This window comes from Heterodontus francisci, chromosome 7 (assembly GCF_036365525.1).
Source record: "Heterodontus francisci isolate sHetFra1 chromosome 7, sHetFra1.hap1, whole genome shotgun sequence".
NCBI classification, from domain to species: domain Eukaryota; kingdom Metazoa; phylum Chordata; class Chondrichthyes; order Heterodontiformes; family Heterodontidae; genus Heterodontus; species Heterodontus francisci.
The window spans coordinates 1221921-1240593 of record NC_090377.1 but is presented as its reverse complement, the minus strand read 5'-3'; the positions used below and the strand labels follow the sequence as shown (position 1 = coordinate 1240593).

The following is an 18673-nucleotide window of genomic DNA, read 5'->3' as shown; positions in this document are numbered from 1 at the left end:
GATGGGCAGAGGTAGCCTAGATAAGGAGTGCATAGAATGTTTTCGGGATAATTTCTTGGAACAATACATTCTGGAGCCAACCAGAGAGCAGGCTATACTAGTGCTAGTATTGTGCAAAGAGATAGGATTAATTAATGACCTCATTGTTAAGGCGCCCCTAGGTAGCAGCGGTCATAATATTCTTCACCCGGAGAGTGGTGAACCTGTGGAATTTGCTACCACAGGAAGTAGTTAAGGCCAAAACATTGTATGTTTTCAAGAAGGAGTTAGATATAGCTGTTGGGTTTAAAGGGATCAAAGGGTATGAGGCGAAAGCGAGGACAGGTTACTGAGTTGGATGATTAGCCATGAGCGTAATGACTGATAGAGGAGGCTCGAAGGGCCGAATGTCCTCCTATTTTCTGTTTCTGCGATTGAATTTTACATTCAGTTTGAGGGAGAGAAGAGTGGTTCCAAGACTAGTATTTTAAACTTAAATAAGAGCATTTATGAGGGCATGAAAGCAGAGCTAGCTAAAGTGAATTGGCAAATCAGGTTAAGGGACAGGTCAATAGAGATGCAGTGGCATTTAAGGGGATATTTCAGAATACACTGAATAGATACATTTCAACGAGAAAGGAAAATTCCAAGAGTGGGACCCACCATCCATGGTTAACTCAAACAGTTAAAGATAGTATCAAACCTGAAGAAAAAGCCTATAATTGCACAAAGATGGGAGGCAGGTCAGAAGATTGGACAGAAAAAACAGCAAAGAATGACTAAAAGATTGATAAGGAAGGTAAAATTGGAGAAAAAATTAGAAAGCTAGCTAGAAATATAAAGAAAGATCGTAAGAGTTTCTATAGATATTTAAAAAACGAGTTAAGAAAGTGAGCTTTAGTCCTATAGAAAGTGAGTCTGGGGAATGAATATTGGATAATAAGGAGATGGCAGATGAACTGAACAGATATTTTGCATCGGTCTTCACTATTGAGGATACAAGTAACATCCCAGTATTAGCTGTCAGTCAGGAAATGGAAGGGAGGGAGGAACTCAAGAAAATTACCATCACCAGGGAAGTGGTACTGAACAAATTGTTGGAGCTGAGGGCTGACAAGTCCCCGTGTCCTGATGGACTTCATCCTAGGGTGTTAAAAGAAGTGGATGGTGAGATAGTTGATGCGTTAGTTTTTATTTTCCAAAATTTCTTAGATAGATTCGGGGAAGGTTCCGTTAGATTGGAAAATAGTGAATGTAACTCCTTTGTTCAAAAAGGGCGGGAGACAGAAAGCAGGAAACTACAGGCCAGTTAGCTTAACATCTGTATTCGGGAAAATGTTAGAAGCTATTATTACAGATGTTATAGCAGGGCATTTAGAAAAATTCAAGGTAATCTGGCAGAGTCAACATGGTTTTGTGAAAGGGAAATCATGTTTAACCAATTTATTGGAGTTCTTTGAGGGAGTTACATGTGCTGTGGATAAAGGGGAACCGGTGGATGTATTGTACTTAGATTTCCAGAAGGCATTTGATGAGGTGCCACATCAAAGGATATTGCAGAAAATAAAAGCTCATGGTGTAGGGGGTAACATATTGGCATGGATAGAAGATTGGTTAGCTAACAGGAAAGTAACCTGTGAAGAGCACATAAGGGGCCTACAGAGGGATCTCGATAGGTTAAGTGAGTGGGAAAAGACCTGGTAAATGGGGTATAATGTGGGAGAATCTAGAACTAGGGGGTCACTGTTTAAAAATAAGGGGTCGCCCATTTGAAGACAGATGAGGAGAAATTTTTACTCTGAGGGTCATGAGTCTTTGGAACTCTCTTCCTCAAAAGGCGGTGGAAGCAGAGTCTTTGAATATTTTTCAGGCAGAGGTAGATAGATTCATGATGAGCAAGGGGATGAAAAGTTATCAGGGATTGGCGAGAATGTAGAATCAAGATTACAATCAGATCAGCCATGATCATCTTTAATGGTGGAGTAGGCTCGAGGGGCTGAGTGGCCTACTAATTCGTATGTTTGTATGTGCAACAAGCCAGCTGCGCACAGGGAACACTGAGAGGACATGGGATGAATTGAATAGTTCTACCAAAGAACCAGCACAGATACATGATGGACTGAAAGGCTTCATGTGCTATATCATTTAATTCTCTGATTCTAATTTTCAAAAACCTGCCAAATGCATGGTTGGTGGGGTTATGATCTGATTGGGGGGGGATCGCAACCCAGTTGGCCAGGGTGGGTGATCAGGTGACCAGGGGTTGTGAGCTGGAGTCCTGTTACAGTGCTGACTGTGTGTGTGGGTGAATTTGTTGTCTTGAACAAAGCTTCTCTTCCCAATCAGGTTGTTTTCCTCTACCTCACTGCGTCCAATCTTCCTGATCAGCTCCTCAGTGCTGGCAATTGTACTCCTGGACCATTGGAAGAGCAATCTGTTAACCAATGTCACAGGTAAGCTGAGCAACACTCATCGCACGCAGTCCCCGACCTAGAACAGACCAGAGACCTGCTCCCTCTGCCAAGAACCCCCCCTCCCTCCCAACCCCATCCATGCACAGTTCCTTCTATGCAGCAGCCCGGAGTCCAGACCCCTCGTCCACCCTCTTCCCCCTCCCACAAAGAATCCCTGATAAACCACAACCTGGAGACCAGATCCTCCTGCCCTTCCCCTTCCCTACTTCACCTCCCTTCCCCTCCCCACTCACCCCTGCCTCTTTCTCTCTTTCCACCCCCGCCAGTCCCTGGGATGGTATTTGGGGCTGAGCCCCTGTCCCCGTTTTCAGCCATGTTGCCCTTGTGTTGTCTGGCAGTACCCCCACTCTAACTGTAATCATTGTCGGTGGGTGCAGACAGTGATGGTATTTTTCCTTTTTTTTTTCCCTGCAGTCCAGCGGCCTGTGGATGAAGGCGAGAGGTACGTTTCCCCCATCGCATCGTATCAGCCTCAATCATTTCTCCACATGCAATGTGAGCAAACACAAAGTCTTAATGTAGCAAAGGCCCAGGCACCATCTCAGCCTCTGATATTGAGCCCCCCTATACAGCAGGAAAGGCCTAGGCTCCAACCCTGGCTTGTGGTGCATCGGCTTGTGTGACAGACGACTAAGGTCAACATCAGTGCCCTTTGGTAAGGATTCGAGTGATGAGCTGGTGTTTGGAGTGCGGGAGAGAGGAGACACATTAACTTCACCAGGATTCACAAAGCTGGGTTTGTTTCTTTGCTGAGGCTGGCCATACAGTGCTGTGAGTAAATGTGTGTGGTCTCCTTCACACGTGCCAGCCTGTGAAGGGTTGATTCCAGCTGCAGCATTGGGAGCTGTAGGAGATGCATGCTGGCAGAGGCAGAACAGGCAGCTTCCAGCCTCCCCATCACATTGGCAAGTGGATAGCTTGGATCCCCCTTCCCCCCCCCCCCCCCCCCCCACCATGTTCCTGGAGAAATTGTTTGTGGTGGCTTGGGTTGGGTTTGTACTGCACTTTGTTCCCACTGTTGTGGTTTTGGAGCAGACAGTCCAGGCCTTCCAAAGAGTCTCCAGCAACTTCTCACACACCATCCTGACTTGGAATTATATCGCCATTCCTTCACTGTCGATGGATCAAGATCCTGGAACTCCCTCCCTAACAGCACTGTGGGTGTACCTACAACCCAGAGACTTCAGCAGTTTAAGAAGGCAGCTCACCACCACCACCTCAAGGGCAATTAGGGATGGGCAATAAATCCAGGCATAGCCAGCGACACCCACATCCCCCGAACGAAGGTCCCAGTTAGTGCCTGGGCTGGGTTACCAGGGTTCCTGCTGGGTACAGATCTGCAGGAACCAAAATCAGGTTCTGGTGTTTTGATTGCACTGAAATTTGGTGCAAGCCCTACACAAGCCAAGATCCCAGGTTCTGTTGCTGGCCCGTGCTGGGTAGGAGTGTTACAGGTAGCCCTAAGATCACTTGCTGAGGGAGGAGTGTTCCTGATGGTGGCAGCGTGGATGACTCCTGCAGCTAGTGGAGGGAAGTGTCTATCAGTGTCTCCTGTGCCAATAGAAATACCTTGGGCTACAAATTTTAGCGTAACCGGTTCTGATCACAAACCCTTGCCTGGGTTCCTGATTTTCTGTGAATTAATCTGTTGCTTCTCCTCTATCCAGTGATGGAAACTCCACACGGCCTCGTCTCCTCAGACTGCCCGACATTTGCCACTGTCTTGCTGAGAGCTACGTGGCCTTTAATCTCTACCTGAAGGAAATACTAGAGTACAAGAGGCAGAACCCAGGCAAGGTAGGTCAGGGTGGTGGGTGGCATACTGAGACGCATTTACTCTGTATTCCCTATCTGTATTGAGTTGATTTGAGACAAGTGCCTGTTAGATGTCTGCTTGCATGTGCTTGAGGGGCGGTGATCCTTGAATGGACCGAGACTGAATCTTGCCTGCTCCTCCCTTTGTGTCTCAGTTCTGTCTGAAGATGTGTCTTGGGTGCTCAACACTGGCTGCAATTGGACACTATATTCCGGGAATCATGATATCCTACATCTTCAGTGAGTATGTTCATCCTGTAAGATACGAAAACTGAATAAAGGTGCAAATAAAAAATTACAGGGGCATCTGTGTAAAACTGGGAACCAACACATTGGGTCAAAATAACCAACTGATTGGAGCAAAATCTCTCAATGCTGCTCTCTACTTACACCCCAACATCAATTTTTCTGTTTATTTAGTGAAGGATGTTGGTGCTAGTGACTGGAATGCTTTCCATTACAGGCACCCAGTGTCTGAATCAAACACTCCCAGGACAGGTACAGCAAGGGGGTAGATACAGAGTAAAGCTCCCTCTACACTGTCCCCATCAAACACCCCCTCATAATTTTGTATACCTCAATCAGGACCCTCCTCAGCCTTCTCTGCTCCAAGGAAAACAACCCTAGCCTCTCCCGTCTCTCTTCGTAGCTGAAATGCTCCAGCCCAGGCAACATCCTGGTGAATCTCCTCTGCACCCTCTCCAGTGCAATCACATCCTTCCTATAGTGTGGTGCCCAGAACTGTACACAGTACTCCAGCTGTGGCCTAACTAGCGTTTCATAACCTCCCTGCTCTTATATTCTATGCCTCAGCTAATAAAGGCAAGTATCCCATATGCCCTCCTAACCACCTTATCTACCTGTGCTGCTGCCTTCAGTGATCTATGGGCAAGTACACCAAGGTCCCTCTGACCCTCTGTACTTCCTAGGGTCCTACCATCCATTGTATATTTCCTTGCCTTGTTAGTCCTCCCAAAATGCATCACCTCACACTTCTCAGGATTAAATTCCATTTGCCATTGCTCCGCCCATCTTACCAGCCCATCTATATCGTCCTGTAATTTAAGGCTTTCCTCCTCACTATTTACGACACCACCAATTTTCATGTCATCTGCGAACTTACTGATCATACCTCCTATATTCACGTCTAAATCATTAATGTACACTACAAACAGCAAGGGTCCCAGCACCGATTCCTGTGGTACACCACTGGTCACAGGCTTCCACTCACAGAAACAACCCTCGACCATCACCCTGTGCCTCTTGCCACTAAGCCAATTTTGGATCCAATTTGTCAAATTGCCCTGGATCCCATGGGCTCTTACCTTCTTAACCAATCTCCCATGTGGGACCTTATCAAAAGCCTTACTGAAGCCCATATAGACTACATCAACTGCTTTACCCTCATCTACACATCTAGTCACCTCCCCCTTTACATTGGGGACCTGGGGTGGAGGGTGCTGCACAGGGAAGTCCCGTGCAATAGACTTTTAAGTAGGTTCACGGACTCCCAGGCCGCCTATAATTTCTGTGGCCTGGACGAGTCCGTGTTCCATGTATATATGGAATGTGTGAGGTTGCAGCCCCTGTTCAAGTATTTAAAGGGGCTGCTCCTCAAGTTTTGGCTGCACTTCAGCCCCACGCTCCTGATCTTTGGGCACCTGGTGCAGAGTGGGGTGGGCGGGGAGGAGGATCTCCTCGTCTGTCTGCTTCTGGGCCTGGCCAAGCTGGCAGTTGACAGGTCCAGGCTGCAGGCCGTCAGGGTGTCTGTCCACTCTGACTGCCAGCACCTCTTCCGAGGTTACATTCGCGCTCGGATGTCCCTGGAGAAGGAGCATGTGGGTGTCTGCCAGTACGCTTGAGGCCTTCTACGACTGGTAGACACCGCAGGGACTGGAGTACATTATTGATGCCGAGAATGGCATTTTAATTTGTGTTTAGTTTTATTTATTCAATTTTAATAGTTATTAAAATGTATATGGCGGGGGGGGGGGGGGAGCCTGAGGAATGAAGGCTCCCTCGACAAATAATATACAAAAGGGGCCTGGGGTATAAAAGCTTCCTGAAAAAAAAACGGGGTTAGAGACAGAGTAAAGCTCCTTCTACACTGTCCACATCAAATACTCCCAGGACAGGTACAGCACGGGGTTAGATACAGAGTAAAACTCCTTTCAAATTGCCGCATTGAATTTTCTGCCATGTGCTCTTGGTGTAATATTTCAGTGATTCTCAAACATCTTAAATTGAAGGACCACTTTTCAAATGGATTAATAATCCTAGGCCCACCAGCTAAATTATAAACACTCATAATATGGAGGTGCTGTACCGAAAGAGTTAAACAAAAAACGGGTTAGATACACTGTCCCATCAAACACACCCAGGACAGGTACAGCATGGGGTTAGATAAAGCTCCCTCTACACTGTCCCTATCAAACACTCCCAGGACGGGTACAGCACGGGGTTAGGTACAGCTTGAAGTGAGGGGGCATGGGAGTGTTGAAGTGTCACTCACTGACCATGTGTTGTGTGTTCTAGTACTGAGCCTGCTCCTGTGGCCTTTGGTAGTTTATCACGAGCTCATTCAGAAGATGTACACGAGGCTGGAGCCTGTGCTGATGAAGCTGGATTACAGCATGAAGGGCGGCACCCAGCACCGGCAGAGGGACAGGAAGAGTAAGTCATGGGCTGCGGAACCGGAAGCTCCCACACGGGAGAGACAGCAATCAATAAAAGCTAGTGCGCAGGTACACAAAATAAGCAAAAAGCTAATGAAATATTGGCCTTTATCTCAAGGGAGCTGGAATACAAGGAGGAAGTAATGTTACAGTTTATGTAAAGCTCTGATCAGATCCCATCTAGAGTAACTGTGTTCAGTTCTGGGCACTGCACCTTAGGAAGGAGATATTGGCCTTGAAGAGGTAGCAGTGCAGATTCAGCAGAATGATACTGGGGCTAAAAAGGTTAAATTATAAGGATAGGTTGCATAGACAACATTTATTGCCCATCCCTAATTGCCCCTGAAAAAGGTGGTGTTGAGCTGCCTTCTTGAACCGCTGCAGTCCTTGTGGGGTAGGTACACCCACAGTGCTGTAAGGAAGGGAGTTCCAGATTTTGACCCAGTGACAGTGAAGGAATGGCGATATAGTTCCAAGTCAGGATGGTGTGTGACTTGGAGGGGAACTTGCAGGTACTGATCTTCTCATGCATCTGCTGCCTTTGTCCTTCTAGGTGGTAGAGGTTGCAGGTATGGAAGTTGCTGCAGTGCATCTTGTAGATGATGCACACTGCTGCCACTGTGTATTGGTGGTGGTGGGAGTGAATGTTGAAGGTGGTCGATGGGGTGCCAATCAAGCGGGCTGCTTTCTCCTGGAAGGTGTCAAGCTTCGAGTGTTGGAGCTGCACCCATCCAGGCAAGCAGAGAGTATTCCGTCACACTCCTGACTTGTGCCTTGTAGATGGTGGACAGGCTTTGGGGAGTCAGGAGGTGAGTTACTCGCCTCAGGATTCCTAGCCTCTGACCTGCTCTTGTAGCCACGGTATTTATATGGTGACTCCAGTTGAGTATCTGGTCAATGGTAACCCCCAGGATGTTGATAGTGGGGGGTTCAGCGATGGTATTGCCAAGGGGAGATGGTTAGATTCTCTCTTGTTGGAGATGGTCATTGCCTGGCACTTGTGCGGCGTGAAACTTACTTGCCACTTATCAGCCCAAGCCTGGATATTGTCCAGGTCTTGCTGCATTTCTACTTGGACTACTTCAGTATCTGAGGAGTCACGAATGGTGCTGAACATTGTGCAATCATCAGCAAACATCCCCACTTCTGACCTTATGATTGAAGGAAGGTCATTGATGAAGCAGCTGAAGATGGTTGGGCCTAGGACACTACCCTGAGGAACTCCTGCAGTGATGTCCTGGAGCTCAGATGATTGACCTCCAACAACCACAACCATCTTCCTTTGTGCTTGGTATGACTCCAACCAGCAGAGCGTTTTCCCCCTGATTCCCATTGACTTCAGTTATGCCAGGACTCCTTGATGCCATACTCGGTCAAATGCTGCTTTGATGTCAAGGGCAGTCATTCTCACCTCTCCTCTCGAGTTCAGCTTTGTCCATGTTTGAACCAAGGCTGCAGTGAGGTCAGGGGCTGAGTGGCCCTGGCAGAACCTAAACTGAGCATCAGTGGGCAGGTTATTACTAAGCAAGTGCTGCTTGATAGCACTGTCAAGGACACCTTCCATCACGTTACTGATGTTCGAGAGTAGACTGATGGGGTGGTAATTGGCCGGGTCGGATTTGTCCTGCTTTTTGTGTACAGGACATAGCTGAGCAATTTTCCACATTGCAGGGTAGATGCCAGTGTTGTCGCTGTACTGAAACAGCTTGGCTAGGGGCGCGGCACGTTCTGGAGCACAGGTCTTCAGTATTATAACCGGAATATTGTCAGGGCCCATAGCTGTAGCAGTATCCAGTGCCTTCAATTATTTTTTGATATCACGTGGAGTGAATTGAATTGGCTGAAGACTGTCATCTGTGATGCTGGAGACTTCAGGAGGAGACATGGTTGTATGCCCTCAAGTATAGAAGATTAAGGTTTGATATAATTGGTGTTTAAGATGATTAAGGGAGTTGGTAGGGCTGATAGAAACTATTTCTTCTGGGATGGGGGACGGTCCTTAAAATTAGAGCCAGGCAGTTCAGGGGTGATGTCAGGAAGCACTTCTTCACACAAAGGGGAGTGGGAATCTGGAACTTCTTTCTCCCCTCCAAAAAAAAAAAGCTGTTAAGGATGGGGGTCAGTTGTAAATTTGATTGAGATTGCTGAATTTTTGTTGGGAAAGGGGTATTAAAGGGATATGGAGCAATGCCAGGCAAATGGAGTTAATCAACCAGGATCTACTTGAGTGTTGGAGTAGGCTGGAGGGGCTGAATGGCCTCTTTTTATTTTAATTCTTTCATGGGATGTGGGTGTCGCTGGCAAGGCCAGCCATGGTTTTGTCCATCTCTAAATTATCCTTGAACTCAATCAATTCCAGATTTCGAATAATAAATTGAATATAAATTCCACCAGCTGCCAAGGTGGGATTTGAACCCGTGTCTGCAGTGCATTCATCTGTGCTTCTAGATTACTAGTCCAGTGCCGTTACCACTGTCAGTCCCCTTCCAACATAGTGTTTCATACTGAGGTACCTGCGTTAGGGCGAGTGGGTGGCTTGTTGGCTGTATGTGGGCTGCGGCCCGCTCCACTGGTCACAGCTGAAAGCTCCTGCGACGCCACAGCCATCTGGTGGGGAGTGCTGGGACTTCACCTCTACGGGAACGTTCACTGCATTGCACACAGCCAATCCATGACTATTTGATGACTCCTTCAATTGTTTAGAATAATTGAACTACAATGCTCCGGGCCCTCATCCCCTGCTCCTGGTCTGTCATATCCCACAATATGGAGCTGTTCTGAGCAATGGACACACAGCAGGAGCCCGCACCCCACAGACAATCCACATGCTGGGACACATCACATTGAAGGTGCTTTAGTAATGCATAGCAGCTCCTTTTCCCAGACACCAGCAGAAAATGATCCTATCAATTTCTTTCAAAAATCTCAATCAAATCACCATTAGTGTTCTAATTTTCAGGGAATACAAGTCTAGTTTATGTAATCTCTCCTCATAATCTAAACCTTGGAGCCCTAGTAATGCTCTGGTGAACCTGTGCTATACTTCCTCCGAGGCCTGTATATCCTTTCTAAGGTGTGATGCCCAGAACTGTGCACTCTACTCCAGATGTGATCTACCCAGGGTTTTGAATAGTAGCAAATATTCTAGCCCTCTAGTTATAAAGACCAACATTCCATTGGTCATTTTGATGATTTTTGTAGCTGACTACTACACTTTGTTGATCTGTGTACATAAACTTCTAAATCTCTTTGGACTTCCAGTGCTCTTAGCTTTACATAATTTAAATAGTCTCTGAGTTTCCTTTTTTGGTCTAAAATGGATGCACTCATACCTACCTGTGTTGAAATCCATCTTCCACAGCTTTGCCCAATTGCAATCGGTGTCTGTTTGTGACTTTAATGTTTCCGTCTAGACCATGAGTAATTCCGATTCAAGTACATACCAATTATCTCTATACTCTGTTTTAAAGTCATGGAGTTATACAGCACAGTAACTGGCCCTTCGGCCCATCATGTCTGTGCCGGCCATCAAGCACCTATCCTAATCCCATTTTCCAGCACTTGGCCCATAGCCTTATATGCTATGGCATTTCAAGTGCTCATCTAAATACTTCTTAAATGTTGTGAGGGTTTCTGCCTCAACCAGCGCGTTGCAGATTCCAACCACCCTCAGTGAAAAAATGTTTCCTCTAAACTCCTGCCCCTTACCTTAAATCTATGCCCCATGGTTATTGGCCCCTCCAGTAGCTGAAATGCTCCAACTCAGGCAACATCCTGGTGAATCTCCTCTGCACCCTCTCCTGGGCAATCACATCCTTCCTATAGTGTGGTGCCCAGAACTGTACACAGTACTCCAGCTGTGGCCTAACTAGCATTTTATACAGCTTCATCATAACCTCCCTGTTCTTCTATGCCTTGGCTAATAAAGGCAAGTATCCCATAAGCCTTCCTCATCACCTTATCTACCTTTGCTGCTGCCTTCAGTGATCTATGGACAAGTACACCAAGGCCCCTCTGTACTTCCCAGGGTCCTACCATCCATTGTATATTCCCTTGCCTTGTTATTCCTCCCAAAATACATTACCTCACACTTCTCAGGATTAAATTCCATTTGCCACTGCTCCGCCCATCTTAACGGCCCAACTATATCGCCCTGTAATCTAAGGCTTTTCTCCTCACTATTTACGACGCCACCAGTTTTCATGTCATCTGCGAACTTATTGATTATACCTCCTAGATTCACGTCTAAATCATTAATGTACACAACAAACAGCAAGGGCCCAGCACCGATTCCTGTGGTACACCGCTGGTTACAGGCTTCCAATTGCAAAAACAACCCTTGACTATCACCCTCTGCCTCCTGTCACTAAGCCAATTTTAGATCCAATTTGCCAAATTGCCCTGGATCCCATGGGCTCTTACCTTCTGAACCAATCTCCCACCTAAACAATCTCCTAATGTGATCAATAATCTCTCCCCAATTCCAGAGCTTTTAATTTTAATTTTAGCTAGCAGTCTCTTATGTAAAATACCTTCTGGAAGCCCATATAAATTCCTCTATCTACTACTTCAGTTGTTCCCTCAGTTTGACATGACCTACCTTTTACAAATTTACGTTGGTTCTCTAATCAACTCAAATTTCTCCAAGTGCTCAGCCACTCTGTCCATAATTATAGATTCTATAATTTCCCCACAACAGCTGTTAGACTGTTTATAATGTCCTGCTTTTTCTTACCTTTCATAAGTAATGGAGTTACGTTTGCAAATTTCCAATCTGAAGAGACAATTCCTGAACTGAGTGCTTTGGAAGATTATGGTTAAAACAGCTGCGGTTTCCTCACCTACTTCCTTTAAAACCTTGGGATTTGTTAGTCCTAAGTTCCACAATTACTATTTTCTTGTTACATTACCTTTAGTGAGTTCCAGTTTTAATTTATTATTAGATGCTATGCTTGCTGCAAACTGGTGGTCATTGAATCAGCCCCTTCACCACAGGCTCTGAACGTGGGGCTTGTCTCTGATCTGGAGCTCAAAGCACGACATGCACTGCACAATATTAACCATACAGTAGGACAAAACAGTATGTAATGTTTGGGGTGAAAAGGGGTGAGGAGGGGTTTATTTGGAGGGGGTGATACAGTGGAGGTGGGGTTTGTCGGGGAGAGGGTTCGTGCCGCGGGGGTGGGAATTGGCGGAGGGGTTCGCGCAGCAAGGGAGAGGTTTGTCTGGGGGTGATGCAGCGGGGGAAGGATTTGTCAGGTTCGCGCAGCGGGGGAGGGGTTTGTCGGAGGGGTTCGCGCTGCAGATGAGGGGTTTGTCTGGGGTTCGAGCAGCGGGGGAGGGGTTTGGCTGGGGGTGATGCAGAGGGGGAGGGGCTGATCGGGGGGGTGATGCAGTGGGGGCGGGGTTTGACGGGTTCGGGCAGCCGGGGAGGTATTTGTCTGGGGGTGATGCAGCAGGGGAGGGGTTTGTCAGGTGTTCGAGCAGTGGGGGAGGGGTTTGTCGGAGGGGTTCGAGCTGTGGGGGAGGGGTTTGTTTGGGGTTCGAGCAGCAGGGGGGGGGTTTGTCGGGGGTTCGAGCAGCGGAGGAGGGGTTGATCTGGGGGTGATGCAGCAGGGGAGGGGTTTGTCAGGTTCGAGCAGCGGGGGAGGGGTTTGTCTGGGGTTCGAGCAGCGGGGGAGGGGTTTTTCTGGGGTTCGAGCAGCGGGGGAGGGGTTTTTCTGGGGTTTGAGCAGCGGGGGAGGGGTTTTTCTGGGGTTTGAGCAGCGGGGGAGGGGTTTTTCTGGGGTTTGAGCAGCGGGGGAGGGGTTTGTCTGGGGTTTGAGCAGCGGGGGAGGGGTTTGTCTGGGGTTTGAGCAGCGGGGGAGGGGTTTGTCTGGGGTTTGAGCAGCGGGGGAGGGGTTTGTCTGGGGTTTGAGCAGCGGGGGAGGGGTTTGTCAGGGGTCCGCGCAGCGGGGGAGGCGTCTGTCAGGGCTTCGAGCAGCAGGGGAGGGGTCTGTCAGGGCTTCGAGCAGCAGGGGAGGGGTCTGTCTGGGGTTCGAGCAGCGGGGGAGGGGTTTGTCTGGGGTTTGAGCAGCGGGGAGGGGTTTTTCTGGGGTTTGAGCAGCAGGGAGGGGTTTTTCTGGGGTTTGAGCAGCGGGGAGGGGTTTTTCTGGGGTTTGAGCAGCGGGGGAGGGGTTTGTCTGGGGTTTGAGCAGCGGGAGAGGGGTTTGTCTGGGGTTTGAGCAGCGGGGGAGGGGTTTGTCTGGGGTTTGAGCAGCGGGGGAGGGGTTTGTCAGGGGTCCGCGCAGCGGGGGAGGCGTCTGTCAGGGCTTCGAGCAGCAGGGGAGGGGTCTGTCAGGGCTTCGAGCAGCAGGGGAGGGGTCTGTCTGGGGTTCGAGCAGCGGGGGAGGGGTTTGTCGTGTTCGAGCAGCGGGGAGGGGTTTGTCTGGGGTTTGAGCAGCGGGGAGGGGTTTGTCTGGGGTTTGAGCAGTGGGGGAGGGGTTTGTAGGGGGTTCGAGCAGCGGGGGAGGGGTTTGTCGGAGGGGTTCGCGCAGCAGTGGAGGGGTTTGGCTAGGGTTCGAGCAGCAGTGGAGGGGTTTGGCTAGGGTTCGAGCAGCGGGGGAGGGGTTTGTCTGGGGTTCGAGCAGTGGGGGAGGGGTTTTGTCTGGGGTTCGTGCAGCGGGGGAGGGGTTTGTCTGGGGGTGATGCAGCAGGGGAGGGGTTTGTCTGGGTTTCGAGCAGCGGGGGAGGGGTTTGTCTGGGTTTCGAGCAGCGGGGGAGGGGTTTGTCTGGGGTTTGAGCAGCGGGGGAGGGGTTTGTCTGGGGTTTGGGCAGCGGGGGAGGGATTTGTCTGGGGTTTGAGCAGCGGGGGAGGGGTTTGTCTGGGGTTTGGGCAGCGGGGGAGGGGTTTGTCTGGGGTTTGAGCAGCGGGGGAGGGGTTTGTCTGTGGTTTGAGCAGCGGGGGAGGGGTTTGTCTGGGGTTTGAGCAGCGGGGGAGGGGTTTGTCTGGGGTTTGAGCAGCGGGGGAGGGGTTTGTCTGGGGTTTGAGCAGCGGGGGAGGGGTTTGTCTGGGGTTTGAGCAGCGGGGAGGGGTTTGTCTGGGGTTCGAGCAGCAGGGGGGGAGGTTGTCGGAGGGGTTGGCGCAGCAGTGGAGGGGTTTGTCAGGTGTTCGAGCAGTGGGGGAGGGGTTTGTAGGGGGTTCGAGCAGCGGGGGAGGGGTTTGTCGGAGGGGTTCGAGCAGCGGGGGAGGGGTTTGTCTGGGGTTCGAGCAGTGGGGGAGGGTTTTGTCTGGGGGTGATGCAGCAGGGGAGGGGTTTGTCTGGGTTTCGAGCAGCGGGGGAGGGGTTTGTCTGGGGGTGATGCAGCAGGGGAGGGGTTTGTCTGGGTTTCGAGCAGCGGGGGAGGGGTTTGTCTGGGGTTCGAGCAGCGGGGGAGGGGTTTGTCTGGGGGTGATGCAGCAGGGGAGGGGTTTGTCTGGGTTTCGAGCAGCGGGGGAGGGGTTTGTCAGGGGTTCGAGCAGCGGGGGTGGGGTTTGTCTGGGGTTCGAGCAGCGGGGGAGGGGTTCGTCTGGGGTTCGAGTAGCGGGGGAGAGGTTTGTCAGGGGTTCGAGCAGCGGGGCAGGGGTTCGTCTGGGCTTCGAGCAACGGGGGAGGGGTTCGTCTGGGGTTCGAGCAGCGGGGGAGGGGTTTGTCTGGGGGTGATGCAGCAGGGGAGGGGTTTGTCAGGGGTTCGAGCAGCGGGGGAGGGGTTTGTCAGGGCTTCGAGCAGCAGGGGAGGGGTCTGTCAGGGCTTCGAGCAGCAGGGGAGGGGTCTGTCTGGGGTTCGAGCAGCGGGGGAGGGGTTTGTCTGGGGTTTGAGCAGCGGGGAGGGGTTTTTCTGGGGTTTGAGCAGCAGGGAGGGGTTTTTCTGGGGTTTGAGCAGCGGGGAGGGGTTTTTCTGGGGTTTGAGCAGCGGGGGAGGGGTTTGTCTGGGGTTTGAGCAGCGGGAGAGGGGTTTGTCTGGGGTTTGAGCAGCGGGGGAGGGGTTTGTCTGGGGTTTGAGCAGCGGGGGAGGGGTTTGTCAGGGGTCCGCGCAGCGGGGGAGGCGTCTGTCAGGGCTTCGAGCAGCAGGGGAGGGGTCTGTCAGGGCTTCGAGCAGCAGGGGAGGGGTCTGTCTGGGGTTCGAGCAGCGGGGGAGGGGTTTGTCGTGTTCGAGCAGCGGGGAGGGGTTTGTCTGGGGTTTGAGCAGCGGGGAGGGGTTTGTCTGGGGTTTGAGCAGTGGGGGAGGGGTTTGTAGGGGGTTCGAGCAGCGGGGGAGGGGTTTGTCGGAGGGGTTCGCGCAGCAGTGGAGGGGTTTGGCTAGGGTTCGAGCAGCAGTGGAGGGGTTTGGCTAGGGTTCGAGCAGCGGGGGAGGGGTTTGTCTGGGGTTCGAGCAGTGGGGGAGGGGTTTTGTCTGGGGTTCGTGCAGCGGGGGAGGGGTTTGTCTGGGGGTGATGCAGCAGGGGAGGGGTTTGTCTGGGTTTCGAGCAGCGGGGGAGGGGTTTGTCTGGGTTTCGAGCAGCGGGGGAGGGGTTTGTCTGGGGTTTGAGCAGCGGGGGAGGGGTTTGTCTGGGGTTTGGGCAGCGGGGGAGGGATTTGTCTGGGGTTTGAGCAGCGGGGGAGGGGTTTGTCTGGGGTTTGGGCAGCGGGGGAGGGGTTTGTCTGGGGTTTGAGCAGCGGGGGAGGGGTTTGTCTGTGGTTTGAGCAGCGGGGGAGGGGTTTGTCTGGGGTTTGAGCAGCGGGGGAGGGGTTTGTCTGGGGTTTGAGCAGCGGGGGAGGGGTTTGTCTGGGGTTTGAGCAGCGGGGGAGGGGTTTGTCTGGGGTTTGAGCAGCGGGGAGGGGTTTGTCTGGGGTTCGAGCAGCAGGGGGGGAGGTTGTCGGAGGGGTTGGCGCAGCAGTGGAGGGGTTTGTCAGGTGTTCGAGCAGTGGGGGAGGGGTTTGTAGGGGGTTCGAGCAGCGGGGGAGGGGTTTGTCTGGGGTTCGAGCAGTGGGGGAGGGTTTTGTCTGGGGGTGATGCAGCAGGGGAGGGGTTTGTCTGGGTTTCGAGCAGCGGGGGAGGGGTTTGTCTGGGGGTGATGCAGCAGGGGAGGGGTTTGTCTGGGTTTCGAGCAGCGGGGGAGGGGTTTGTCTGGGGTTCGAGCAGCGGGGGAGGGGTTTGTCTGGGGGTGATGCAGCAGGGGAGGGGTTTGTCTGGGTTTCGAGCAGCGGGGGAGGGGTTTGTCAGGGGTTCGAGCAGCGGGGGTGGGGTTTGTCTGGGGTTCGAGCAGCGGGGGAGGGGTTCGTCTGGGGTTCGAGTAGCGGGGGAGAGGTTTGTCAGGGGTTCGAGCAGCGGGGCAGGGGTTCGTCTGGGCTTCGAGCAACGGGGGAGGGGTTCGTCTGGGGTTCGAGCAGCGGGGGAGGGGTTTGTCTGGGGGTGATGCAGCAGGGGAGGGGTTTGTCAGGGGTTCGAGCAGCGGGGGAGGGGTTTGTCAGGGGTTCGAGCAGCGGGGGTGGGGTTCGTCTGGGGTTCGAGCAGCGGTGGAGTGGTTCGTCTGGGGTTCGAGTAGCGGGGGAGAGGTTCGTCGGGTTCGAGCAGCGGGGCAGGGGTTCGTCTGGGCTTCGAGCAACGGGGGAGGGGTTCGTCTGGGGTTCGAGCAGCGGGGGAGGGGTTTGTCTGGGGTTTGAGCAGCGGGGGTGGGGTTTGTCTGGGGGTGATGCAGCAGGGGAGGGGTTTGTCTGGGTTTCGAGCAGCGGGGGAGGGGTTTGTCTGGGGTTCGAGCAGCGGGGGAGGGGTTCGTCTGGGGTTCGAGTAGCGGGGGAGAGGTTTGTCAGGGGTTCGAGCAGCGGGGGAGGGGTTCGTCTGGGGTTCGAGTAGCGGGGGAGGGGTTTGTCAGGGGTTCGAGCAGCGGGGGAGGGGTTTGTCTGGGGTCCGAGCAGCGTCTGAGGGGTTTGTCAGGGGTTCGAGCAGCGGGGGTGGGGTTTGTCTGGGGTTCGAGCAGCGGGGGAGGGGTTCGTCTGGGGTTCGAGTAGCGGGGGAGAGGTTTGTCAGGGGTTCGAGCAGCGGGGGAGGGGTTTGTCAGGGGTTCTAGCAGCGGGGGAAGGGTTCGTCTGGGGTTCGAGCAGCGGGGGCGGGGTTCGTCTGGGGTTTGAGCAGCTGGGGAGGGGTTCGTCTGGGGTTTGAGCAGCGGGGGAGGGGTTTGTCAGGGGTTCGAGCAGCGGGGGAGGGGTTTGTTTGGTGTTGGAGCAGAGGTTGTGGAGTTTGTCGGGGATTCCGCAGAGGGGGTGTGGTTTGAATGTGTGGTAAGTTAGCTGGAGTCAGTTACTGTAGTGATGGGGAATGAGTCTGGGTTGTGACTGACTGTTATGCAGGGTTGTGAGCAGATCTGGCCCAGATAAATTGTGATCGATGATTGCCAGACAAAGCTGTAATTGAATCCTTTAAAGAGGGGAATGATTGTCGACTGTACCCGAACCTTCCCACGAGAGGGAAACGTCGGACAAACACAGCCAGAGCTTCCTGGATGATCGAAGAGGTGAAGAGAAAGATGAAGCAGGAAAAGGGTGCGAATGACATGTGAGGTTGATAATAAAAGTGAGAACCAGGCTAATGAAGTTCAGAGGAGAAGAGGAAAGAAATAAGGTGCAAAGATACAGTAGGAGAAGAGAGGCAGCTAACATAAAAGGGATTCCAGAAGTCTTTCATTGGTATATAAATAGTAGAAGGTTGGTAAAAGGAGGATTTGGGCTGATTAGTGACCCAAAAAATGGATCCACACCTGGAGGCAGAGGGCATGGCTGAGGTACTGAATAAATACTTTTCATCTGTCTTTGCCAAGGAGGAAGATGCTGCCTGAGTCATAGTGAAAAGGAGGTGGTTGGGATACAGGATGGGCTAAAAATTGATAGAGTAGCCATTAGAAAGTCTGGCTGAACTTAAAGTTGATAAGTCACTAGGACTGGATCAGATACATTTGAGGATACTGGGGAAGTAAAGATGGAAATTGCAGAGGCACGAGCTATAGTCTTGCAATCTTCCTTAGATATGGGGGTGGTGCCAGAGGACTGGAGAATTGCAAATGTTGCACCCTTGTTCAAAAAAGCGTGTAAGGATAAACTCAGCAACTACAGGCCAGTCAGTTTAATCTTAGTGATGGGAAAGCTTTTAGAAACAGTAATTCACAACAAAATTAGCAGCCAGTTGGACAAATGTGGAATAATTAAGGAAAACCAGTCGGTATTGGGACCCCTGCTTTTCTCGATATAAATGACCTAGACTTGGGTGTACAGGGCACCATTTCAAAATTTGCATATGCACAGTGGCGCAGTGGTTAGCACTGCAGCCTCACAGCTCCAGCGACCCGGGTTCAATTCTGGGTACTGCCTGTGTGGAGTTTGCAAGTTCTCCCTGTGTCTGCGTGGGTTTTCTCCGGGTGCTCCGGTTTCCTCCCACAAGCCAAAAGACTTGCAGGTTGGTAGGTAAATTGGCCATTATAAATTGCCATTAGTATAGGTAGGTGGTAGGGAAATATAGGGACAGGTGGGGATGTGGATGGAATATGGGATCAGTGTAGGATTAGTATAAATGGGTGGTTGATGGTCGGCACAGACTCGGTGGGCCGAAGGGCCTGTTTCAGTGCTGTATCTCTTAAAAAAAAAACTTGGATGCATTGTGAACTGTGAGAAGAACAATGATAGACCTCAAGAGGCTGGTGGAATGGGTAGACAAGTGGCAGATGTGTGAAGTGATTCATTT

General features: G+C 51.5%; 1 protein-coding gene across 1 annotated transcript in view; it reads left to right on the top strand.

The window, feature by feature from the left end:
• Positions 1–18673, top strand: part of retreg2 (reticulophagy regulator family member 2) — a 109753-nt gene that overhangs the window by 7851 nt on the left and 83229 nt on the right. Inside the window, exons 2-6 of the mRNA XM_068034695.1 lie at positions 2326–2432; positions 2868–2895; positions 4121–4250; positions 4424–4508; positions 6804–6941. Of these exons, the coding sequence (XP_067890796.1) occupies positions 2326–2432; positions 2868–2895; positions 4121–4250; positions 4424–4508; positions 6804–6941 (488 nt within the window). The remainder of the gene's footprint in view (positions 1–2325; positions 2433–2867; positions 2896–4120; positions 4251–4423; positions 4509–6803; positions 6942–18673) is intronic.